The sequence below is a fragment of the Tachypleus tridentatus genome, chromosome 11, assembly GCF_004210375.1.
Source record: "Tachypleus tridentatus isolate NWPU-2018 chromosome 11, ASM421037v1, whole genome shotgun sequence".
In the NCBI taxonomy this organism is placed as follows: domain Eukaryota; kingdom Metazoa; phylum Arthropoda; class Merostomata; order Xiphosura; family Limulidae; genus Tachypleus; species Tachypleus tridentatus.
The window spans coordinates 68,846,633-68,874,512 of NC_134835.1; the positions used below are offsets into that span (position 1 = coordinate 68,846,633).

General features: G+C 32.0%; 1 protein-coding gene and 1 pseudogene across 2 annotated transcripts; both read left to right on the top strand.

The window, feature by feature from the left end:
* The first annotated feature begins 773 nt into the window (after positions 1 to 773).
* LOC143231374 (S-formylglutathione hydrolase-like) lies at positions 774 to 21,138 on the top strand (annotated as a pseudogene). Its single transcript, XR_013016887.1, has 7 exons — positions 774 to 807; positions 1,223 to 1,336; positions 2,383 to 2,507; positions 5,809 to 5,873; positions 8,050 to 8,269; positions 12,754 to 12,855; positions 13,293 to 21,138. The product of XR_013016887.1 is annotated as an S-formylglutathione hydrolase-like (transcript).
* Positions 21,139 to 21,224: 86 nt separating this feature from the next.
* Positions 21,225 to 26,891, top strand: LOC143232386 (aldehyde dehydrogenase 1A1-like). The gene is made up of 12 exons (XM_076467745.1): positions 21,225 to 21,351; positions 21,651 to 21,755; positions 21,948 to 22,088; positions 22,450 to 22,576; positions 23,177 to 23,238; positions 23,512 to 23,754; positions 23,868 to 23,970; positions 24,282 to 24,466; positions 24,739 to 25,061; positions 25,478 to 25,552; positions 25,959 to 25,998; positions 26,677 to 26,891. The coding sequence occupies exons 1-12, from the start codon at positions 21,322 to 21,324 to the stop codon at positions 26,707 to 26,709; spliced, it is 1,467 nt and encodes a 488-aa protein (XP_076323860.1). The 5' UTR covers positions 21,225 to 21,321; the 3' UTR covers positions 26,710 to 26,891.
* The last annotated feature ends 989 nt before the right edge of the window (positions 26,892 to 27,880 follow it).

The following is a 27,880-nucleotide window of genomic DNA, read 5'->3' on the forward strand; positions in this document are numbered from 1 at the left end:
ATTGTTATATAATGTACAGAGATGATCCTTCCTTATTAAAGTATTATCGTTTTGGTAATGTTACTTGTTATCCAGAAGAGAGTGAAGGAGTTTGTTTGGTTTACTTGAATTCTTTTAAAGCTTTTAATTAAGTGTTGCACAAAAGGCCAGGTTAGTTATTACCATAGTCAGAAGTATATTGATAGGGTTACAGATTGGCTGATTGAGAGAAAACTATTATTTAATGAAGCTTCATCTAACTGAACTAGTGTTATAAATGGTATGTCTAAGAGATTTGTTCTGATCTATTACTGTTCCTCATTTGCATTCATTACACTGAAAGAAACAATTGGAAAATTGGTTAAGGTTGTACATGATATCAAAATGTTTTGTAGATTTGGTTGGGTGTAACCAGGATGCTACAGTTTTGTTTGAGAAAGACAAAATCTGTTGATTACCAAAGTAATCACTTTGGCAGACATCTTGTAACTGTGATAGGTTTCAGATAGTCAGAAATTACTCATATAATTTAGATAGGGGGATCATCTTAATTATGTGATAGAAGAGGATTTTCATTTACTGATTGGTACAATTTCTAAACCTTTGCAGCTATGTTCTGTTACAAATTACAAGCCAAACAAAATTCTGGATTTGTAATACATGTATGAATATTGAATACATATCTAGAGAGACCACAATCTAGTTCTAAAAATAATTAGTTAAACCTTAATCAGGTTATTGTGTCCTCCTTGGCTTGTAAAGATTACTGAGTTGTTGTTGAGTGTTATACTAGAATGATACCAGGGGAAGAGAGGTTTTTGTATGAGAGTGTGCTGAAATTTCATGGCATTTTTTCTTTTGAAAAGAAAAGAACCAAGGAAAATTATATTGAAATATTAAAAATACTTGAGGGAATTGATATGATTGTGACAATTTTCTCATTTTGAATTCTCAGAGGTTATAATTTTATACTTAGAAGAATTGGAGAAGTTTTATTTTTGCAGTAAGGGACTAAATCTGTGTAACAATCTTACATCTAAAGTGGAAAAGACCCTGTTTTGTAGGAGTTGAGAAAAGATATGATTAATATTGGGATCAGAAATTATTTAGTAGTTAGTTTTCCATTTGTTGACAAAGGTTGGAAATTGGAATGCCTTTAATGTCATGTAAGTTTTATCATCTTAATTTTAAGGTTAAAATATAAGTATGTTTTTCTGGTCTATCCTGAGGTAGTAATTGTTAGATATAATTTCTTTAGGGCTGACATGTACAGAACAAAATTTCATTCAGAAAGCTGGAGCACAACGAAATTCTGCAGAAGCTGGTTTGATGATTGTCTGCCCAGACACTAGTCCACGTGAGTTACATTTAAGTATAGTAGAATATTCCAGAGTCTCTTTTTTTTGGCAAGCTAATCAATTTGACATCTAATTTTAGTTTTGATAACAATATGTTCCTTTTTTTCTCTCCCTTGAATCTTATTAAACTAAATTTTCATATAATGGATGCAAGAAAATAATAAAAAGCCTATAAGTACATGTCATATAGTTTTACTTTTTAATTGTTCTTATGTTAAGTAATATATCAATCAAGTCCTAAAACATAGGTTAAGTTTAGCATTGAAGCTGACAAGCAAAGAGAGAAATTTGCATCATACAATTTTGATAAAGTATTAAAAGAGAAAATTAATTATTTCATTGAATGAACAGTAATTTTTCTTTACAAAAACTTCATTGTGAGTCAGTCTTTATGGTCCATCTCTGTTAAGACATGGACCTCCTTTAATGATGGCATGGTTGGTCTAGATGTTTGCAAGATCCTTTATTTCAGTCCAGCAACATTGTCGAAGAATTAGGTTGCATAATGCTTAACGTGACAAAAAGTACATGGTAAATTAATCATCTCTGAAAGAAACTCAAATGTGAAGTTCTGCTTTAAGAAAATGTGAAATGCATGACAAAGATAAACATGAAACTTTATTTTCATTGCTCCACTTCAAGAGTTGGGCAATTTAATAGTTTGTCAGCTACCTATGAGTCACTATTACTTTGATAAATGTCACGCAAAGTAATTGATTAATCAGGATGAGGTGCTTATTCCAACAATTAATTAATTAACTTCTACTTTCAGTTATTCCATTTATCCAAGTAATCAAAATATTGCCACCAAACTTCTTCAATGTCTGTTTGTTATGGCAGTGTTTCTAAGGCTCTCTCTTGAACTGTTGATTAGAAGGAAGGTAACTTACGGGAACATCAATTACCAATATTTTGTTTGTGTGTGTATTAAGTGATCACAAGATTTGTAAAGTATTCAAATAGCAAATCTACTGATAGCCTAGCTCTTTTTACTTCTTTTGTGCTTTTATATTCATTTTTGTAATATATAACTTTGCTGAAATAGGAGGAGTGAACATTGAAGGAGAAGATGATAGTTATGACTTTGGGTCAGGTGCTGGGTTTTATGTTGATGCAACTGAAGAAAAGTAAAAGAACCATTATAAAATGTATTCCTATGTAACTAAAGAAGTGGACAGATTTAAATATTTCTTTGTTTTATGCATTTTTTATTATTTCATACACTAATATCTGACACAGCAATACAATCAAGTTACTTTTAAACATTTTATAGTTCATGATAGCAAGTATTGGGGATATACCCATTAAGGTTACTCATCATTCTACATTGAATTCTTCCAGAGGAGTTATAGTTGAGAGAAATTATAAAGACCATTCCAGAGTCAGAGATCCTCACAGGTTTCACTAGCCAAGGTGTTATAGCATTGCACCGAATTTTTATTGTATTATGGATTATGGAGCCAACAAATGTTCTAATATTAACATTTACAACATTGCTTCCTCCTACCACAATCAAGGCAGGAAACCTGAATTGTAAGGTATGGTCTTATATTTCTAACCCTGTTAGATGTTTTCATTGTCAATGATTTGATCATTCGAAAACATCTTGCTGTGGTTCCTTGACATGTGTCTGTTGTGCTGGTGAAGACCATAATGCTTTTGAATACCAACTAGAACTGCATTGTGTTTACTGTAATGGTCCACATCCTTCCTATTTTACTTCTTGCCCTAAATGGGTGGAAGAGAAGTACAAAGTCTCAAGGCAGTTCATTAAATTACTTACCCAAAGGCTCGGAAATTACTATTCCCAATTCCATCTCGGACTTATGCTGCTGTAATCCATTCCACTACTACAGTAGGAGTCCAGACAGACCTCTCCATGCCTCCTACAGAATCCTTAACAACGCATCTTAATCTAGTTCCCTCCAAAATCAACAAAGTTAACAAATCAGTATCTACATCTTTCTCTGTCCCTACCACATCTTCCAGTCATTGCCCAACCTCACCTTGTTCAAGCCCAGGTGTTTCCATGGGGTCTTCCACTCTTGACACCCCAAAAATTAAACAACCCATTCATTCACATCCTCAATCACTGGAATGTGTGTCTACAAACTCCGACCTGCCTACTCGATCCAGAGCAGGATCACTAGAGAGTGACTGACCCACATCCAGTAAAGAAAAAAGCACAGTTGCAAGCAGAAGGTCTTCGTGCCAAATTCTCCTCCAAAGTAAAGAAAAATGGCCATGCTAATTCAATGGAACTGTTGGGGTTTTCAATCAGATTTGATTGACATCAAGGATTTGATTGATTTTTATCATCCCAAATGTCTTTCTTTACAGGAAACATTTTTAAAACCTAATGATACAGTTAAAATTCTACAATACTTTTTATACCGAAATGACAGGTCGTGCAGGACAAGGACATGGGGGAGTAGCATTGCTGGTTGATCAACATGTGCCCACCCGGTCCTTGTAATTGAATATGCCCTTGGAGGCTGTAGCCATCCATATCTCCTTGGGTCATACCATCACTGTTTGCTCTCTGTACCTTATCCCTGGAAAAAATTATCATCCCTGAGATCTTGATGCCCTTATTGAGCAAGTGCCTTTTTAATTTTGGGGGATCTTAAAGGCCATAATATCCTCTGGGGTGGTTCTAGCATATACTCCTGAATCACAACCTATCTCTCTTCAATACTGGCTTTTACACATATTTTCATGCACCCAGTCAGTCCATGGGGTAGTGATCATTTTCCTATTATATTAAGAGAGATTGGCTGTGGTCAGTGCCACCTGACCCGTGTGTCTCAGTGGAAGATGGACCAGGCCAACTGGCCCTCTTTCACTGCTCTCTTAGAACTTGATCTTGCCATCTTATGTAAATCATTCATAGATGATTGTGTTGCAGCAGTAACTAACTGTATTGTCCAAGCAGCTGCTGAGTGCATCCCCAAAACCTTAACAACTTTCCCATGGCATCCCTGTCCTTGGTGGAATTCTGCTTGTTATATAACACAAAAAGCTCAGAAACATGCTTGGGATAAATATTGTAGATATCCCATGCTTACAAACTGCATTGCACATCAGCAAGACTGTGCACAGGCTTGGCGAGTTAGACATCAAAGCCAGAAAGAATCTTGGATTAAATTTGCCTCCAGCATTTCCTCAACCACCATTTCAAAAGTCATATGGGACAAAATCCGAAAGATGAGTGGATGGCATACTTCTGCCCCCCCTCTACCTTAATATTCAATGTCCATGAAGTTGCTGATGCTCAGAGTATTGCCAGTACTTTTGGTGAACGTTTCTCTTATTTATCTACCACTTCAAACTCATCCCCTTCCTTCTTAGCTATTAAAACACAAGTTGAACATCTGCCTCTTTCCTTTTTGACTTATCATCCTTGTGACTACAATCAACCTCTTACACTGGTGGAACTCACACTTGTGCTTCATCGGTCTGGCAATACATCAGTTGGACCTGATGATATATATTATGAGATACTACACCACCTTTCTCCTGCCTCTCTTACTATTCTCCTGGCTGTCTTTAACCAGATATGGCATGAAAATATCTTTCCTGATGCTTGATGCTAAGATATTGTACAACCTGTTCTTAAACCTGGGAAGGATCCACAGATTTCTTCGAATTACCGTCCCATTGTTTTGATGAGTTGTCTCAGTGAGATCTTAGAAAGGATGATTAATGCTTGTCTTGTTTGGTTCCTTGAATCAATCAACCTTCTCTCACCTACGCAGTGTGGGTTCTGAAGACAACGCTCCACAATAGACCACTTAATTTGCCTTAAAACATAAGTTAGAGGAGCCTTTTTAAAGCGACAGCATGTTGTTTCTATTTTTTTTATATAGAGAAAGCTAATGATACAACATGGAGATATGGTATCTTGCGAGACCTTCACTCATACGGATTACGTATTTTTACCTTCATTTCCATATACCATAACAGTGTACTACATCTTGTTTGGCACAGATAGTCTAGATGCTTTGTACCAATATATATGAAATACCTACCTACCTACTAAATAAAAATTATTGGAATTATACCAGAGATAAATCCTTAAATCATTGTTCAAAACAAGTTTTCTATCTGCAGTGGGTATTAGAAGAAACAGAAAATTCATCAACACTCATTTTTTATGGCTAATTTTATAAAGAGCATACTTCAGCTTCATATACCAGTGTTCATAGGAAAAACTTGAAACACAGATTAATTGGACATAATCTGCCTATTTGCATATATATATTATAAAAGGATTTAAAATAAATGTGACTAATTCTCTTTATGAAAGAGTTGAGTACATACAAATATGGAACTAACAAATGTTTTTACTGATTAAAATTTGTATTTTTTTAATTGCTTGCTTTTTGTCATTATCAATTATTCTTTTAATACCTTGAATGATCATTTTGAGTGATAATTATAGAAATATTATTTTCTTCCATCCATGTAGCTTCCTGAAATTATTAATGGCAACTTTCCAGTTCTGCCTAACTGCCAGTCTATTTTTGGACACAGGTACAACCTCTCATTTTGTTTTTAAAGTTAATTTTATCTTGTAAGTTTCTATTCATGTATACAGTATGATCAGATGAATAAAAAAAAATAATTTTGTTTTTGGAAAATCTATAATAAAGGTACTGTAAGCAATTACAAGTACTTTGCTTTCACAAAGTATGTTTGTTTTTGTGAACATTTCAACAAAATATGCATTAAATTCCATATTCCATACAATAATGTGGCAGGATGCATACTGTCAAATTCCAAGATATAATTTGCCCCTGCACATAGTTCAGCTATCTTTTTATCAATAAAGACAACAAACAACTACAGAAGTTTTTTATTCTATTAAGGTTTTGGCTTGTGCCTTTTTCAGAGGTATTTGGACATCATAAGCTTCAAAACTCGTTTAAAGACTATATTAACCAAAAGTAATATAAAACAACAACAATATAAATAAACACTGTTCTTAAATGTGCGGGATTTCTTAAAGGTATTGGTCTTAACTCACTCAACACAGACTTGGTTTATTTGACCTACCATGTCACCTCTTTGTACTTGTTTAAAATCTTTTTAGTTTTGATGTAACTAACTTTTGATGTTGTATGTGTATCTTCACAAAATTAGGCACACTTTCAGTAGACATTACAAGTCTTTCAATTACAAAAAATCATATATTTTAGTGAAGGATTTTTAATAAACTAAAGAAAATCTGCCCTTTTGTTTTTACCAGTCCATGTGCAATGTGATTTTGATGTGAATATTAAGAATATTTTTATTCATTTCAAAACTCTCATATTTCATCTTCATAATCTCTAACCTCTTTTTAACACATTTCACATATTTTTTTCCAGTGAAACTATTTTATCTGCTTTCTTTCTACTATAACTTCATTCAAGATTTGACAATTTGACTAAGTTCATAACCACCAAAAACAAAACCCAATCTAAATCACCCTTTTTTCTCTGTAGAATGACTTCAAATTGTGCATGAAAGAACATTCCTTTATCCCAAGTAACTTTAACTTTGTAACAGTATATATTTGTTAATTCTTAAATTTTATTGTGTTTTTTATGCTTTGAATCATGACTAACTACTATTAACACCATTATAAATTATAACTAACTTGGGGAACAGGGAATTCATGTTATGTTATCAAATTACATTGTTCACAAACTGCTCACATGTGTTTCTCATAAAACATTTTTATTATATTATTATTTATTTCATTTGATCTAATCTTGACTAACCTGAAGAGGTCACTATTTTTATATTTTCTTTTATAGCCCACAAAAGTTTTAATGTGGTCAAAAGAAGACAATATTAAAAACAAAACTAAAAGATTACCATGCAAGACTTAAAAGAAAGTCATCTTTAAGTAATTTTATGATTATCATTTGAAGGATAGGATAACAACTTTAGATAATCTAAAAACTTTTCAAGGATTACATTTCCATGCTGTTTATAAAGGTCCTAATTTTTCTCTATTCTGTCAAATTGCTAAGAAGGTAATTTTTAATATTAATTCACCTCTTCAACAATGCTTCTACAAATTAAGATTTCATGTAAACAAATTTATTCTCCCAGTATAGACATATCCATCTCTATCATAACATAACTCCTACACCAACTGTTTTTTCTGAACACACATCTTGCATAACATGCCTCACTAAAGAAAAGAGCATTGAGAAACCTAAATATAGTGTTGGAAGGATTTGAAATAGCTAAGAATTGTTATGTAAAATCCAGCCTTTCATGAAGTAAGCATTTAACTCTTAGCATCTTGTTAAAAATCCCACTTGTTGTGAATTCCTGTACATGGTGAGGGGCCACCTGAGAAAGGTTGTGTTTGTACAGTTTACCTTCTCTGGGATCCTAACATCCATCCCCATGCTTGCTGTACATAGTGACCTGTGAAGAGGAGGAAAAAATTCTGGTGTTTGAGTATGGTGTCCATGAAACCTTGGTATAGCTGCACCATGCAAGTTTGATAATGTAGTGCAAAATTTGAGTGGTTTAACAAACTTGAGTGGCTTCTTTATGTAAAATTCATAATTTAGCTTTAGAATAAATTGTTTTCTGCAATACAAGAATTATAGACACCAGATTATTAAAAACTTAATTTATATATATATATATGAGCTGCTGTTGCACAAATAATTTGTGGTTATATAATAGATGTTTTATTTTACAGTATGGGAGGTCATGGTGCTTTGATATGTGCACTGAAAAACCCAGGAAAATATTGTAGTGTCTCAGCATTCTCACCCATCTGCAATCCTATGGAGTGTCCTTGGGGACAGAAAGCATTTACTGGTTATTTGGGGAAAGACAAAGAAACTTGGAAAGAATATGATGCTGTTCATCTTGTTAAAAAATACCAGGGACCACCTCTGACTATTCTGATCGATCAGGCAAGTACTACAACTGTCAAGCTCTCCATTAACTTCAGTCTCATCTGTCATTTAGTTTCCAAAAAAATGTTCCTTAGCTATAAATATTCATATAGAGAAAGAAAGTAAAGTTGAGTTTTTCAAATATTTTGAGGTTTAATGTTAGGTGTTATTAACTTCTGATCAACTAAAAGTCACCAACAAAAAACAGCTAAAAATCAACCCAGTAATGAGCAATAATGCTACATAATTATTCACAGTGATAATAGTATTTGAATGACTTGTTGGGCCTTGTTTAACCAAGCTCAGTAAAGCCCTTACTAACTGTGTGTATATAAATACATATCCATAAAACCCACTTATCCATAAGATAGAAGAGCTGCAGGAAGAAGGAACTAGTCTTCTTGTGATAAAATAGTGTATTATTATAAGATGCATAATGGTTACCAAAAAGAAATATAATTATTAGTGTTTTATACAATATAAATATTAAAGCCCAGCCAAAATTATAGGAAACAATTCTCGAATGATTAATGAAAATTATAGAATTTAACTAAAATGAATATATCTGTACCTCCAAAATGCACCTACTCTTCACATATTTCGTCAGTCTCGATGTAATTCTTTAATCACCATATGTTTAGTAAAGAACTGTAAAAATATTAAATGTTATTGTAAATAAAACTATGTATGCACTCTTGAACCTTTTTACTGAATTTTATATTAGTCAGGAATTAGAAAACATAGTTCAAACATTCTGACACAAATTTTTAACTTTTCCAACTGTACAAGGAATAAGAGATGTTTGGTAATAATAAATGTTTATTTTTCTTTACGTTTTTAGGCCAAGTAGCCAATACATACATATATATATATGTTAAAATACAAAAGAATGTTTATTAATTAACGTTTCTTCACTACTTTTTAAACACTGGCTCTATAACATTAGTAATAGTAGGTGTATATATAGTCTAATTTAAGCATTAGGCCTAATACATAAATGTAACATAAGGCTTAGCTGAAACACTAATTGATAAATTTTATTTTGTTTTTGACTACAACTCAGTGTCATAAAACTTCTGAATTGAACTATTTTGCTGTTATATCACTAATGTTACCAGAGAACTACAGAATCAGAAAACCTTTCTAACAAATCAACATGGATAATGAACATTCAACATAAACACCATAGTTAACCTAAGAACAATATGGTAATAGGTTTGTTGCTAAGTGACAATGTGTATTTTGAGCATTATCAAAAAAAGGAGCATGAAAGCATTCTTGACAAAGTGACAAGAGGAATATGCTTTCAATAGTTATTAATTACAGTGGTTTAGAAAGTGAATAACTGAAGAACATACTTTAACCATTTTGGAACAGGTAATCCTTTAAATCTCTTTCTGCATAAGTCACTCAGTTACATTCAATATCTGATTGAAGAACTTTGCTATCAATATATTAATAAACTTAATATTATAATGTATGTTGTAATTTAAAAGTTTTAATTTTTCTGACTTGTAATTCCTTTATTTCAAAAGAAACCATTAAAATTATTCTTAAACTTCAGTCTTATTATCACATGACCCACTTTTGCAGAGTCTGTTTTGAATTACACAACTACTGTCATGTAGATGTATGTCTAAATAGTTTATTTATTTACTTGCACTATTTACACAAATGTTTCAAACACCTTTGACTGAATCCAGTAGAAACAAATAATACATTTTACTAACCACTGAAGGATACTACACCTACCTTCCATACTTAGTCTTGATTTGTAAGCCACATGTACTTATTGAGTGCATGTTTATAATCGTTTTACACTGTAATTCAATAGTTGTTGTCATGAGGCAGACATAACTACGTGTATTATTGTTGGCTGCTTTATTTTGATAGCCCTCATGGTTGTTTCTTACCTAAATATACTATAGTTAGAGAAATAGTTGAATTATATATAGGTCTTACTTTTACATTGTTAGTTTTATAATTCATGTTTGAAAAGTTTAATAATTTTTCAAAATATTTTCTAAATTTTGTCCTTGCTCTGGGAGGGCGACATTAATGAGTGACCACAAAAAGATTTTGCTGGAGATTAAAGTATCTCTGTTGATCATACCTTTTTGTTGTCCACAGGCACTGTTGACGTGTGTTAATGTAAATAAACAGTGGTAAAGAGCAGAAAAGAAAAAGCAAATATTAAAAATAAACTATAAGTGAAAAGATAGATATAAAGTTATGCATGTGACTGAAAGAAGAGTCGAAAGATGTTTTCATTATTTCCTAATATGAAACATTTCATTTCACTGTATATTGATTATAATAGCTAGTTAGTAATATGATATAGAAAACTGAATGTAATGAGAAATCTCTTTATCCATTATGGAAGTTCTAGAGATTTTGCAAATAAAATATGAAAACTGTAAGATAAAGAAAAGTGTTTTTATACATAAAATTAAAATCACATTGTGCTCAAACTATTCAGAATTTGAATGTAAATGCGTACAATAAATAACATTTTCAGATAAAACAAACTTACTCAAAATATTCTCATTAATTGTATACAAAATATTACCAGTTTTTGTGAGAATATGTAAAGAAAGCTCAGAGTTACTGTGTGTATTTGTTGCAGAAATACATATTTTTTTCTGAAATGTGCAGGCATCTTTTCGAAAGGTGATGAAGTTTTCTTGTTTACTTCACATCACATTAAAATATTACTATATTAAAGATTTCTTCTTTCAGTACGTTGTATTTGAATAAACCATGGTACATCTAATAAAACAAACACTGATTAACTGAGCTTGGACGAAAATTTTATATTTTTCAAAAGCATTAAAATAGGTAATTGTTTGAATAATCATGACTAGAGCAAACAGCAGGTGTTATTGGTATGTAAAATATTATTCTTGTAGCCAGTCATTGAAACTCAAGTTGAAAAATAGTGTCATTGTATTTATTAAATGTATTCTTTCATTAGCTGTTTTAAATTTTGTACTTTAATGAAAATACATATTCTCCTGCTTCTGTATTTAGTAAACTGCTTTGCCAAGAAATGTTGTTCTAATGCTTAAATCAACTTGTGATTTTACTTCTGCAGTATTTATGATGAATACAGGATTAATAAGTTATTCACTAACATCAAGTGACTTACCACTGTTTAAGATAAAAAACACACACACAGTAATATAAATTTCTTTATGGTGTTTATTTTGTGTACATCCAATTGGTAGTCATATAGTAAATATGTACAAAGAACATTTTCTTTACATGTATATATGTGCATGTGAGTGTGTGCTGCATTATTTGAATTCAAGAGCTTGACAAAGTCTGCAAAATGTATGTTAGTGAGGAGAGAAATCAATACATTCATAGCTATACAGACTGTTCCTTTACAAGAAGCACTATCAAAAGCCTTAACCTACAGCAAGCTTTAAGAGCAATCTTAAAAATTATTTCTAACTTTAGAAATTAAATACTAATCTGGGCTGCCTCCCTGACTTAAGAGAAAGTAACCAACTTACTCTTTATAAAAAATGCAAAGTGAGCCTGATTCAAATATCAAACTATGGTGAAGACCATCTGGAGCTCAGTGAATTTCTTTATTTATGAACTCAGAGAAGTATGCAAGTTTTCTAAGATGTTTTGATTTAAAACCTAAAAATTTGGTCAAAATCACTTGAATTCATAATTGTGAGCCTTCTTATTAGTCATTAACATACTTGCACTAACCAATTAAAGCTAATAAGATAAATAAGATATAACACCTAGTGATTTGTAGCTTCATTTTACAGCCTGGAGCTAGTTCTATGGTTAGTGTGCTGATACACACTGTACAAGTGAGCCAACATGCAAATTACTTTGAGAAAATCAAAACTTGTATAATGTTCACATGGCAACCAAGTAAATAAAACCAATTTTTGCTCTGAAATAACTTTTATTAATTCTAAACTTAGAAATGGTAATATGCTAACCACTGTTTGGTAATAACATTATAAAAATACTTTGTCTATTATATTTAATCACTATGCATTAATCTTAATTGTCAACATGAAGGTGCCAGTTAGCTATTTAAACCAAGTTTATTCTTAATCAAAGGGAACAAATGGTTATCTGTAATGTTAAGTAATGCAAGTTACTGTGCCATACAAATACAAAAAAACTCCTAGCAAAGAAATAAAAGCATTTTGCTCAGTTTAATTAAATTAAATAAACTTTCTGTTTCTAACAGTATACTACCAGAGTGATAAACTACAATTAGATATTAGGTAACACCAGGAAATTAACTTTAGGGGCTGATTATTTGAAGCTGTAATTAAATGTGTGGTATGTGTGTACAGTAATAAAATTAATATACATAATCAGTTTATTGAATATGTACCTTGTATAAAAAATATAGATTGTGTAGTTCAGACATTGTATTATTGTATGCTAAAAATGTATTTTAATTTTTTGCGATATCAAGTTGTTGCTAAAGAAAAGTTGACCAGTGTTTGTCTTTATGATAGGGAAAAGATGATAATTTTCTAAAGGAAGGGCAGCTACTTCCTGACAATTTTGTGGCTGCTTGCACAGAAAATAATATGCCTGTTGTATTGAGAATGCAAGAGGTAAGGGTGTTACATTTCTTATTGCAACCACTTTTAAACTAATAACTTCAGACATGTATCAAAGCTGAATTTAATTTTTCTGAATACACTGAAGATTAGTGTTAAGATTTTTTGTGGTACACTTATATTTAAAGTTTTTTTTCCACAGTTTATTCTTAAATACAAATGTTTCACTTGAAGAATCAATCCTGCAAAAGATAATAAATATAATATATAAAACATTTATTTTTCTCTTCTATGCACAGTAACTTAACCAACTTTAAATTGGTTATCTTAGCAAAAAAAGAAATTTACAATTTAGTAAAAAAGATTTGTGCAACTTATAAAATATAAGCAGTTATACTGAGATAAATTTTTGTTGCTAAGCATAAAACTATACAATAAGTTATCTGTGCTTGCACACCATGAGTATCAGAACCCAAGGTTCATTGTTGTAGGCTTTCACCTTTACCATCAAGCTGTCAGGAGGTGGATTGTGAACGAGCTGTCAAATATGGAACTGATATCTAGCCAGCAAGAATTACCCTGTTATGCATTTGGTTTATATATCAATAAATTTGAACATCTCTACACTGGTTAATACATAGTTTCTGAATTTTTTTGAGAAACATGTACCCAAAGATATTCTTCATTATCTAAGTTTCAGTGTTAAATGTGTTCCAATAACACAGATTTAATATAAGTGTTTGTGTTTTCAAATACAACTTTTAGGATGACCTCTGAAAAATTATATTATGCAATGTTTACTTTAGAATAAAATGTCCATGTCTGAAGGTTCTTGATTAAGAATAAAATAAATCATGTTTAAGCAGTAATGTTTAAAACACTTCATCATTATGTTTAATGTTTGCTAGTAAATGCTTTAAAGTTTTATCAATAATCATAAGTTATTAGTAAAGGTCTTATTATGTAGTTTTACCAGTAAACAGCAATGTGTGCAGTTATGAAAGAGACAAAACACTGAAATACATATCAGTGAAATCACCTGATGCTTTAATCTTAACACATCTATTTTTGCATCTTCCTCCTCAGAGGGGTGAATTTCAATGAAGATGAAATTGTCAGATATAACTTATATTTAAAAGCTTAAGATTAAGCATCAACAACCACAATTGTTAAAGTACTTCAGTTGAGCCTTGAACTTTTTGTTGTACTAGCAGATTATTTTTGAACCAATTACAGTTATTAAACTCAGTAACTTAGTGAAATGTTGATATAAGTAGACTAGTTGAGAAAGATACAGCAGTTATAAGTGACACAACATAAATAGATTTAGACCAAATGGAATTTATTACTCCCCATTGCCTAGTTATTTGTGTTTGAGATTGGAATTTTTCAGAGAATGCAAAAAATAGAGAATTGGCTTGTTTGAGTCTTGCATTTGTCAAATCAGTTTCTAGGTATTTTATCTTTGTATTATGTCCTTTTGTATTTCAGTAATGTATTTTTTTTTGTATATTTCCCATGACTTCTGTAATCGTTTTATACTTGTTGGTATTTTAGTGATATTCTTTTTCTATCAAAATTTAATTATTCAATAGAAATATGTAACATTTCTAGAAAAAGGCATAACTTATATATTATATGCAATGTGAATGGTACATTCTCAAATATTCAATGGTTACAGAACTTCAGTTGATAATAGGTAGTCCCTTCTTATGCCTAGTGTACCTCAAATTGTCATCAGTTTTCATTTCATATCACACTCATTACTTTCTTCAGAAAGGTATATTTCTACTTTATGTTTTTACTAAACACACATTTGCATAATACAGCAGTGTTTTTGTTGCTCTAACCAGGTGTTTGTGTCTGCTAAGAGTATGATATTGTAATAGTTCTCCTCTGTAAATAAAATAGAGTAGCCAAAGATCTGGTGGTAGGTGATATTAAGTAACTGCTTTCCCTTTAATCTATCACTATTATCTAATAGAAATGGCTAGTATAAATAGTCCTCAAATAGCTTTGTATAGAATTGAAGAAACAAAGACATATATGGTTCAAATTGTTTCTAAAATTTAGGGAAATATCCAGATATCATCCACATCGTGTTACATTAAATTTATTTCTGGCTAAGCAACAATACAAATTTCTAGAAACAAAAGATAAAACAATATATTAGTGCTGGAACAAATCCTAAACTCTAATAATAGTGACATTTGGAACCTCCCAAATGTATAGTTTTGTTAAAATGAGAATTTTCAAGCATTTGTCAACCTAATTTTAATGCCTCTTTACAAATTCACCTTCTTAGTAAGCAGAATTATTCTTCAAAATAATATTAAAGTTGAATAAATAGAAAACAAATTACAAGTTGAACATCATTCTTAAACTTCTTGATATTTAATTCTCACATAATTTCCTGGTTATTCTCACATATCACTAGTCATATCGACCTGGTGAATAATAGTATGACTTGATGTTTAATAACGTGATTTGATAAGTAGATGTGAACTTGTATTATTTCTTCAGTGAGATCAGATAAATCAAATATTCAACATCACCACCATCTAGGAGCACTTCACCTATTATCGGTTTGGCTGGGTTATAAGGACTTACAGCACGCTCTGCACAACACAAGAGAATAAGAGGAATGTTCAATGTTATAATTATAACAAGGCAAAAAACACAGCTACAAAATAATGTCAACCCATTCTTTTGCTTATTGTTACCTCAATCAAGTATCTGGTAATTAATCATGCAAATTAAAACGTTGATGATTAGTCAGTCAAACTGTATTTTATATATGTATATCATATTATTGTATCAATGATAAACTTGAAAGTGAACTACAAGGTTCTAAGTGCTTCAAACTGTCAGTGAACCAAAGTTAGACTTGAAATAAAATGGGTCTGGTTTCGTCTAGTGGTTAACACACAAGGCTATGGGTCAAAGGATAAATTATAATACTTTGTTGGGACAAATGAGGCAGTTAATCCTGCTATTCAGTATAGAGTAGTCATGTAGGTGACAGGAGTAGCTGACCAGTTATGCATGAGTTCTAAATTGTTTGACCTAGCCACCATTTAGCCAATATCATTTAAGGAGCCACTTGGGTTGAAAATACCAAATATCAAATGATACATTTTGATATTTACTAATGATGAACCATTAGGTGAATGTAAGTTGGTCAATCACAGCAAGCTGTTGAAAGTTGTCCACAAGTATCTCAAAGTGTCATTAGCATAAAGTGAAACTGCGTTCAATCCAATAATACAGTTGTTTGGACATCTGAACAAAGTAGGCCCTCATCCTTGATATCAGCAGAGACTGTTGAATGTTGAATTTCAGGATGCATGCTTGGAAAATGAATCCTGTATTTTAAGTCAAAAATAGAAGTGATCATTGTAAGAGATGTGAGAAACAGAGTTCATAAAGCTAGCATTTATGCCAGATGCATTAAGCCCACACCTAGGCACATAATCTCACCTGTAATAGTGCTATGAAAACTTAGTATAGCAATAATATTTTTTATAAATAAGTTATTATTCACCTTGCAACAAATAATGGGTGAATATTCATTATGAGAAACCTAGAACCAGATTCAACTTAATTTTCCTTCACGAGTGAGATAATAGCATGATTATAATAGTATGGTGAGCAGAAAAAAAACTGGAGGAGATACTGATTTCTATATCCTATATCGATATGTGGCATAATGTATAATGGCAAAGTAGTTGTTCAGCACATTTCATGAAGGAGAGAGGGCTGCCAAAACAGTGTCTTTATGCAGGCTTCTATACCTTATGGAATGGCTTCTTGATTGCCACAAGTTGTAGGGATCATATTCCACTGTTACACTCTCAGTTGGGATGATTTCCACTAAGAGCAACTGGCAAAGTTCAGTTCCACATCACAACAGGATGTTCAACAGAAAATGTATTATAGTGCAAATCTGTATTACCTAACTTGAGTTTAAAAAAATAAACAAAGACTGGCAAAGTCTTATACTATTGTATAACAAAGTGAAACGATTTATGAAAGATGACACCATCTGACATTAAGAAAAACTGTCTCTTTCTCTTCCAGACTGATAAATCATAGTATTATGTATTTATATACACATGAAACAATAGTGCCATTCTTTGCAATGTATTTATTACCTCCATGACTGTGTATTTTCATATAGCATGGGTAAATACAGAAATATTTATATCAGAAAAAATGTTTGTAACTCAGAGCAGTGGGTAACTAGGTAACAATGATTTAGGTCCTTTCCTGAGTAATGTTTTATTTCTAAACTACATACACGTGTGCCTGAAAATGTTGAAATATTTTACATTAAATAAGGGGCTAACAAATGCCTTGTTTACCTGCTTCATTAATAATATACTGAGACAATTGTTCAGTACATTTTCTTGAAGAAAGGACCAGTCAAATGCAATTGCTGTATGGTGACATCTACACGTGGCAGAAAATTACCTACAATTCCACATATAAGGATCATATTATATGGCTCTTTGTTCTGTCATATACCAAGGCAATTGTTCAGGACAGTTGTTGAAAAAGAGGGGACTGCACTATTTTCTCCTCTGATTTCAATCATTATAGCTCTTTCACATTTCTCAACTGTAGGTTTGTCGTTGTATTTACTTCAGTAAACTGAAGTGTGACTGTCTCTTGAATCTGGTACTTGCCTGTGTCATCCCAATAATTAAACAGATACATTCGATGATTAAAAATATGTTATTGTTGTATTTCCTATTTCACTTTCAATAATACCCATAATTTACTTTTAACAAAGGGTTTACTCTGGTAGTACAGTTCAGGAACAATGTTTTGGTGACTTGTATAACAAGTGACAGAATTTGGATAGATAAATCAATGTGTAGTTATGTAGCAACAACAGTCATGATTATTGTTCTTCCCATTGTATACTTCTTGTGCGAGATCAGATAATAAAAACCAGAAACCACACGATAACATGCAAAAATGTTTATTGATCTAATGTTTTTCTTCACCAGAAATCTGAGTGCAATATTCAATAACTAGGGAGAAAAACAATAAATAAAATTAGAACAGATAAGACAAGAGAAGTTATGCAGGAAGACAAACAAGTGCTAAAACCTAGCACTAAAATGAACAAAAGCATGATAAAAAGTAATGATGTAGCTTTCCTTTAAAAAAAAAAAATGCACAACGTAACAGATAACTTATTCATATAACCTATATATAAACACAAAATAAGAACAAAAACATTGATGCTTCAATTCCATATAATAAACAGATGGAAGTATATATGGTCGAATATCAATGTGTAGGAAAACTAAAAATTACATGAAAGTTAGGAAGCATTTGATCATTATTTGGTTACCCTTGCTAATAACGATACTTTCAGCTATTTTCAAGGTGCTCTGCATGCTCACATAATATGTTGCAGGTCAATCAATGTCCACGGCAAAATTAACTAATCAACAGTATGTTCATCTGTGAGACGCCATTAGCATGTTCAAGTTAAATATGACTACTGTTGTCCTGTAACAAACCTTACTTAGATGTAGTTTGCGAAGTCCAATCATAATTAATCTTTCACCATTTGATAAATTCCATTTTAGCGTATTCATTTTCATAGTGTGTCTGCATAAATGGTCAAATTCACTGACAAACTTTTCTTTCAGGCTTGGAAATTGCCCTGATAAACAGCTCAGCTCTCTACTTGATTGAATTGATCATATGACTCAGCTACAATTGCATTCCAGTCCTGTAGTTGTGCCTTACTTAACTATGTGATTTTGTAACTTCTGTCACAGATACGAGACGTTCTAGGTATTAGGGGTTCAGTGGAGTGGACTTGATGATAAATCCCCAATGCTTGAACATATGCTAGCCCCCTGCCCTAGGTCACAGAATAGCAACTTATCAGATATCTTTTGACTCTTCATAACCTCAGGCTTTTCCACGACTGTAGTTGCTCTGGTATTATGTTTTCTGGCAAGACGAGGTCAAAACTGTTCCACATATCACCACACTTACTAGTCTGTGACATCTATCTCACTTGATGACAAAATACCTCGAACTGGTTGATTTTGTCCACCGACAGTACCATCACTCTCTATGTTTCAGCTAATAATAACACTGACTGTAGCTGTGGTTCAACTAAACTGTTCAAATCATTTTGTTTTTAATTCGCTAGATCATACACTTTTATGGCTATCTTCAGTCCCATGTGCTTCCTGCGCTCTAAAATTAAGCTTCAGGAAGAAAATCCAACGAGCCATTCTGGGTTCACCAGATCCTGACAGTTTCTTCCTAGGTTTGTGACCTCAATGAAGATGTTATGGATCTTTTAAACAATGACAAAAATCTGATGTCCAAGAGAAGACTTCTCCCATACTTGACAACTGTCCCTAATGGTTTTCATTCATCACCTTCTGACTTTTCCTCTTGATGATAAGTCATCTTATTTATATATAGTGCAAGTTTGTGAAATACAAAACTTCAGAAGAACACAGGTAAACACACACCTCAAAAGAAACAGAAACTCTGCAATAGCAAATATCATAGTCTAGGCACCACTGTTTTGCTTCCTATCTACTGTGTTGAGTTCCCAGTTTTAACATAATTTTTAAGGACAACGTGGGACCAACTAACCCGTCTTGGTTCTCCAGTCCTTTAAACTAAACTAAAACTATCAAATAAATAATATGCTTAAGATAATTTCTCCCCATTTCTGGTGGATTTGATACCACTGGAACTTTGTTTTGTTAACATATATTTACCTATTATAGATATCTTTTAATTAAAAAAAATGAACTTTAAATATCCACACAGATAAATAAATGTATATAACAGGGTGAGTTAGAAAAATATTTATATATATCTATGCAGAAGAACAACAATTTAACTTTATCTTTCATAAAATATGTTGGGTAACTTATAAATAGGCATATTTATTCAATAGGTTAAAGTTATGTAAACTGTGTACTACAAAGCCTAAGAAAATATTGATGTCTGGTCTATAACTGTTCGTTTTTAGCTTTTTCTATTATTAATTCTATTGTCTTAAACTAGAGAATTTGTTTAAATATATTAAAGTTATTTTCTCTCAATATACGTATAACCTGTTGGCATGCTTGTCTGGGAATACAGGGAAATGAAGTAAATATATCTGAATAAAATCTCCTTCCATTAGACTTTAACGTTTAGCATCTTTATGTCTTGTACAACAATATCAGATTCATATTAAACTGTTCTTATTTACTTGTATTTAAAAAAAAATTGCAATATAAAAATTTAGCTTTTCAATTCACACGCCACTGGTTATAAAATTAACAAAAAAGTTGGAAACCTTTCTGCCTTCTCATTTACTTTTGAGATGGAAACATTCGCGGTGAGTGGTGACGACTTACTGCCTTTACTCTAGTTCTACACTGCTAACATTGGGACGGCTAGCGCAGATAGCCCTCGTGAAGCTTTGCGCGAAATTCAAACACAAACACGCAAACATTCTATCCTACGAAGTTACAAGAAAAATAGTGCCAGCCTGAAAGATTGAAAGTTGTCATAAAAAATATAAGTATTGCAAGAAAAATTATTTTCCAATTTTGAACTTCATGAACAAAAATCATGACAAAATGTTCCAAAAAAGTTGGTTATACCGTCCTTTTGCTAAAATTAACAATTTATTAGTTATGAAAAGGGGACGGCATGGCCAAGCATGTTAAGGCGTTCGACTCGTAATCTGAGAGTCGCGGTTTCGAATCCCGGTCGCACCAAACATGGTCGCCGTCCCAGCCGTGGGGGCGTTATAAAGTGACAGCCAATCCCACTATTCGTTGGCAGTGGGTGGTGATGACTAGCTGCCTTCCCTCTTATACTGCTAAATTGGAGACGGCTAACGTAGATTGCCATCGAGTACCTTTGCGCGAAATTCAAAAAACAAACGATTGTTTGCTATCTGTGCTAGCCGTCCCTAATTTAGCAGTGTAAGACTAGAGGGAAGGCAGCTAGTCATCACCACCCACCGCCAACTCTTGGGCTACTCTTTCACCAACGAATAGTGGGATTGACCGTTCATTATACACCCCACGGCTGGGAGGGCGAGCATGTTTAGCGCGACGCGGGCGCGAACCCGCGACCCTCGGATTACGAGTCTCACGCCTTACGCGCTCGGCCATGCCAGGCCTAAAAAAAACAACAAACGAATAGTTATCAAAAGGGCAAAGATAACTATGTTAATTTGACGCTCAAAAAATTTGTCAAATTTCACTTCTACTTTATATCAACGCTTATTGAAATCAAATTGAAAAGATTTTAAAACAATATATAATGCCTTTAAATTGTTTATTTTACTTTTAAGCAATGAAAGTGCTGTGCGAAATTTTCTTATATCTCACGAAACGGTTTCACAAGCAGCGCTTTTCTCTCTCAAGGTCATTCAAAAATAGGTATAAAACTTGCTGTATACGGAGGAACGGTTTTAGTAGCGTGGTTGTGAGTTGTGACTACGTGCGAAAGAATATTGGAGCCATGAGGAATCCTGAAGTAAAATTTACCGAGGTTTGTATGATTTTAGTTTTTTGATTCTGGTGGTAGTTTATAAGGGCTTAAACGTGTTTATTAATTTTAAGGTATTCATTTTAGAGTACGTTTTATAATATGTTTAACTTCATTTTCAAAGAACTTTGGTATTAATTTATTAAGTTCTTTGTGGACAAAGTTGAATTGTATTGATGGTGATTTCGTATGATTTGCCCATCTTATGTTACTAAAAATCCAAAGATTTAATAATGTTAGTGGTAAGTTTTTGAAAGCTCTACAGTAAATTCAGTGTGGTATGAAATACTTTGCAATTACAGATCTTTATCAATAATGAATGGCGTAAGTCTGTGAGTGGAAAAGTGTTTCCAACAATCAATCCTGCAACTGGAGAAAAGATTACGGATGTACAGGAAGGAGACAAGGTTTGAAAAATTTTCAGATCCATATAACGTAACTTTAATTTCTAGATGAGCTTTTCAATAGAAGTTTGAAGACTACAATCTAATTACTCCAATAAATTAAATTGAGACAACTCGTTCTATGTTTAGGTTTTAGATTTCTTCTTTTTGTAACCGTGTTTGATAAACATTTTTTTAAAAATATTGTTTTTATAGGCAGATGTTGATAAGGCAGTACAGGCAGCTAAAGAGGCATTTAAGTTGGGTTCTGCATGGCGTACTATGGATGCATCTGAGAGAGGAAGGCTACTCAACAGATTTGCTGACTTGCTGGAACGAGATAAGGACTACTTAGCTGTAAGTAGGCTAAGTTTCTGTAAACTTTGGATGTTTTTTTTCTTTTATTTTGGTTGAATGATGGAAAAATTAATTCAAAAACATGATTCATAAAACCTTAAGTGTAAATTGTATTTTTAGAATAAAAATATTTTTAAAGAAATTTTGTTTCAGTGGCCTCTTAATATTTCTAGTTAAATTCTTGATAGCAAGAATTTCTGTACAGAAGATATCATGCAACTCTCAATTATTAAATGCTTTTTTATTTCTACACCTGCATTAGTTGTTTTTGAATAATGTACTGACTTCAGTACATTTTAACTTCATTTAGTATAATTTATTCTAATTTCTATTATCCCTGAGCTCTATCATTTATATCTAGAGCCTGGAAACTACGGATTGTGGAAAGCCATTTAAAAATGCTTTAGAAGATATGGAAATGGGAATAAAATCTATTCGTTATTTTGCCGGATGGGCTGACAAGATTCATGGAAAGACTATACCAGCAGGTAAGTAAAGTAAGGTAGAGAAACCTCATTACAAATGTTTTTTTAAATATCTATTCGGTATTGTAAATTACATAGAAATGCTCCTGTTTGTTTATTTAAGAAATTATCTTTCAGAATTTGTTTTTGTAATTGTTCCTGCTACTAAGCACTCAAAAAATGAATCTCCTTATTATAATTTGTAGGCAAAAAATTATGCTGATTTATTTTTTCTAAGGAATATTAGTTATTATTTATAACTTTTGTAATATATTTAATTTTTTTGTTTTTCATTAGTAAAACCACTCCTAAAGTACCATTTTACTTAAAACCAATAAAAGTATTCTGAGTATATTGTTAATGGAAGGATGTACTTGATCCTGAATTGAAGTGCTGTAAAACCATTCCTTCTGTGTACAGAAATGTACTTTTTGTCTAAAATCTTCCCTGAAGAAACTCCTCATTTTGTCCAGAAAAGGTGTATAGTTAGTGTACATATGGAAAATTTGCCTTTTTCAACTTTTATCCTTTTACACTCCCAACTTAATTTTTAAACATTTAAAATATTCTTTAACTTTAGTTTTATCTTTTCAGAATAAACATGTGTTGTCTTTACTTTTTCAGATGGTAATCTTTTCAGCTTTACAAGAATTGAACCAGTGGGAGTCTGTGGCATGATTATTCCTGTAAGAAATTCTTTGTACACTTTACTTTTCAAAACTAACAATTTTTACTATATCATTCCTTTAAGTAACCCTTTTTAATACAAACATTGAGTACCTACCTACTCAATAGGTGTGCGACTTCTTAGTACAGAAATGTAATGTTTTCTTACAAACATACTGATGGGCATGAAATTATTCTTTAATGTAATTTATGTTCTTCAATGTAATTTAAGAACAGTTCTTTACTAAGTGACTTTTAATATGTATCCATTTTTTGTTTTGTTTTTTTATCAGTGGAACTTCCCTCTCTTAATGATGACAAATAAACTTGGGCCTAGCTTGGCTGCTGGAAACACTGTTGTACTCAAGCCTGCTGAACAAACTCCTCTAACAGCTCTGTATGCAGCAAGTTTAATTAAAGAAGCTGGCTTTCCTCCTGGTGTTGTTAACATTATTCCCGGTTATGGACCGACTGCTGGGGCAGCTATTTCTGAACATCCTGATATTGATAAGGTTTCTTTTACAGGTTCAACTGAGGTGAGTTTATTTCTTAGTAGTTCTGTTACACTAATATAAAAGAACAAAATCTATCTTCAAAGCCTGACTTTTGTTACAAGTTTATCTCTCCCTTTCAATGTTTTTAAATTTAGGTTGGCAAGTTAATTCAGGAAGCAGCAGGTAAAAGCAACACTAAACGAGTGACTCTTGAAATGGGAGGAAAAAGTCCTTTGGTAGTGTTTGCAGATGCTGACTGTAAGTACTAGATACTCTAATCTTCTGGTTTCCTATATCTTAACTATCTGCTGCTACAACTACCTACTCTTAAACAATCTTATTTTTAACCTTCTTTTTGGTTTTAAATATTATTCCTTCACTTCATATATTCCAACTTTACAATATAAAACTACTTGAGCATTTGTAGGAATGAGAAATAGTATGTTTATAAATAACATACCTCCAAAGTGGGGTAGTATCTCAAATTTAGTCCAATATTATTTCATCTTTAACCTTCACTTTTGTACTTCCATTTCTTGTGACCACATTAAACTGCACTATTATTGCAGTGGACAAGGCAGTTGAGGTTGCTCACTTTGCATGCTTTGTCAACCAAGGAGAATGTTGTTGTGCTGCATCACGTACTTATATACAAGAGGAAATCTATGATGCATTTGTACAAAAGAGCAAAGAACAGGCAATGACAAAGATAGTTGGTGATCCGTTTGATGATAAGACTGAACAAGGTCCTCAGGTATTGCAAAAGTTTAATTTGTACGTCTTGCATCAAACAGAACTGACCCTAACTTGCAGAGGGAGAGAGAGTATCGTATAGTAAATTTTCTCTTTTCATAGTAATCTTCAATTGTTTCTCTGTAAATTGTTGTTTTGGAATTTGTTTATAGTCTTTGAGTATTAAGTTTAAAACAATTTTAGGTATAACTTCGTAATGTTTTTGAAACTTGGATAAATTGGCATACAAATTTTACTCGGTAAGTTTACTGTCTAAATGGTTGTTTTTTTAAGGTTGATAATGAGCAGTTTATAAAAATCTTGGACCTCATTGAATCTGGCAAAAAGGAAGGAGCAAAAGTAGAATGTGGTGGTGGGCGTCTTGGAGAAAAGGGGTATTTTATCCAGCCAACAGTATTTTCTTCAGTTACTGACAACATGAAAATTGCTAAAGAGGAAATATTTGGACCTGTGCAACAGCTGATAAAATTTAAAACATTGGATGAGGTTATTGAAAGAGCTAATAATACTCATTATGGTTTAGCAGCTGGTATTTTCACTAATAATGTGGAAACTGCTTTGATGTATTCTCAAGGTGTCAGAGCTGGATCCATATGGTAAATATATTCCTAAAAAGTATACAACTGTTACACTGTATTTATTTTGAAGAATGTAATTTCTACATTTTGTAACAAACATTTCTTCTGCTATGAACAATTCACCAAATAATGGCATGTAAACTAAATGCAAATAACTTGATTGATAGAAATTAAGGCAAATTTTTAAACTTCTTAAAAGTACTACACTTACAAATAAAATAAAATATTTTGTAAGTTAACATTTAAATTACAATCTTGACTTCCTTTCTATGCAATAGAAAGTATATACTAGTCAAATATCGGAGCTTTTAGTTGTCTTTACCTCCTGATATATTATATTATACACTTCAAATATAATATTTAATTCTATTTTGTATGTTTAACATAGTAAAATAAAATAGTTTGAACATATTTTGAATAAATTTATTTTTCAGGGTAAACTGTTACTTAGCAGTTAAGCCACAAACACCCTTTGGAGGATATAAAATGTCTGGTCAAGGTCGTGAATTGTAAGTTTATATGCTACATGTTTGTGTGTACATGTATACTTCAACCAAAGAATGTTGTATATTTAATCAAACATTTGATAGCTTGTACATAATATCAACAAGATTTTATATGAATCAAGAAAATGTACCCCAGCATAATTAATTTATATCTTGTTTCTCCTATTTTATTTTATTAAAAATTCTTAAGGATAACCAATTTATTTTCCATACAGTTAATTTTTTTTTTTTTTTTTATAGTTTGTTAAATTTCTATTAAACACTGATTATTTATGTTTTCAACAGGTGTTTGTATGAATGTCTTTTATGTGAAGTTGTTTTCAGTACAAACAAGTTTTATGAGTAATAGCATAAATTACTTTATTTTGTGACTTAATCAGTACTTAATTCCAAGTTTTATACTCTACAGTGGAGAAGATGCTCTTCATGAATACACAGAAATTAAAACGGTAAGTAATGTATGTGCAAATACATGACCATATTTATTTTTAAATTAATGCAGGGCCTCCATCACAAACTTTTGAGGGGGAGGGGAACCTCTAACAGATAGCTGTTTATATGTTGTGTTGACGAGGTATGTTTCCCATTGTCTAAGCTCTTCACTTACTTGGATATAGTGCATAGTGGTGGAATACATGTGATCTGTATTGGCAAACTATTTAATTATCATGTTGGTCTAATTATGGGTGTTTTTTTAGTATAAGCTTCCCCCTCACTCCATGCACCTTCAATTTTCAAAAAGTATAGGAAAGAAAACCATATCCTTTGTTAAAATCCATACTGTAATTGAACAGCTTGTTGGTGGATTTAGGTGCAAGAATTAGCAATGACCTCGAGCAAATATCTTGTACTTTTGTGTAGACAGATTCTATCTGGACATTGAAGAATACAAGATAGCATAATGGGAAATGGCCTATGGTCAGCCATGATTATAAGTGGTTATAAATATACAGCCATTTTCAAAATAAATGATGATTATATATTGGATGCTTCAGTAATTTTGGTTTAGTTATCAATGTTGAAGTTGTTAAAGTTTTTTCTTAACTATACCTTGTTATATAACTTTCCTACTATGTGACTACTATTATCACTACTGATTGCTATTTTTTTTCTATTTCAAACTCCAGGTTACAATTCAACTTCCACAAAAGAACTCTTAAATATTCATCTCCAGTTTCACATCCTTCAATATATGGATATATTTGTTTTTTTTTATACCTAACAAGATGTATTTTCAGTATGTTCCTATCCTACATATTGTGGTGCTTTGTTCATAACTAATAATTTGGAACTTGTTAAAATGCTATTTGTCTGCAATAAATCATACCTTGTTTCTGTATGAGATACTTTGTAACTTCTTTCTTTCAGTTACAAGGGGGGGAGAACAAAAAAAAAATTGTACCATTTGAAAAAACCACACATAGCTGCAAACAAATACTACTTTACAATTGTCCAAAACACAAACACAAATGCATAAATACATAAAATCTAAAATTAATGAATATACAACTAAAAGAACTATTGTGGAATATCTGTCATTAGGTACAAAAGAGAATATACTAGAACTGATTTTGGATATAATGCATAACCAGGCTTTGTGAATAAATAATGAAAGAAAACTATTTTGTCATAGGTTTTGTTATATGTGTACGTGACATTATTTATGATTTAAAGAAGGAAGTTCAAAGGAGAAACGTTAGTTTTAGAAATATACTTTCTAATTATGGTATATGTATTTACAAACTGCCTCTTGTTTTAAAATACTCCTGTTTTGTCAAATCTCTAACCACTCCTTGAAGTCCAAAATTTGCTAATATACCCACTAGTTAATGCATAAAACAGGCATAGGAAATTTGTTTTACAACATTATAATCTTAAATAAGTATAAAAGTCGAATGGTTGGTTGAATCCTTCATGAGTATAAACTTTTTAACCTTTATGCGGCTGAACTGCTACTTTCCTTTTGGCGGGACTTGAACAACCTTTTATTCCTTATTAATCTTGGAGCAAGTTTTCTGACTTGTATAATAGACAAAGAAGGGAGGGGAATTGACGGCAAATATCGCACTCTTCGAAGAAAAGTATCGGAATATTGCCATCTGAGATGGAGTGAGTATTGCCACTAGTTGGCACGCTGGACTATGGATCTGACGTTCGGTGATTCGCATTTCATTATTAAAAACAATCTCAACTTCCTTCCAGTATACTACTAACGTTCGGAACAGCTAGGCATATGACTCGTAGCTTTTGCACGAAATTTTACAAAAATTGCGTGATTTGTAGTTGACAAGCCAGTTTGAGTGTTGTAGCAGTATTATGGAATTGTTTTTC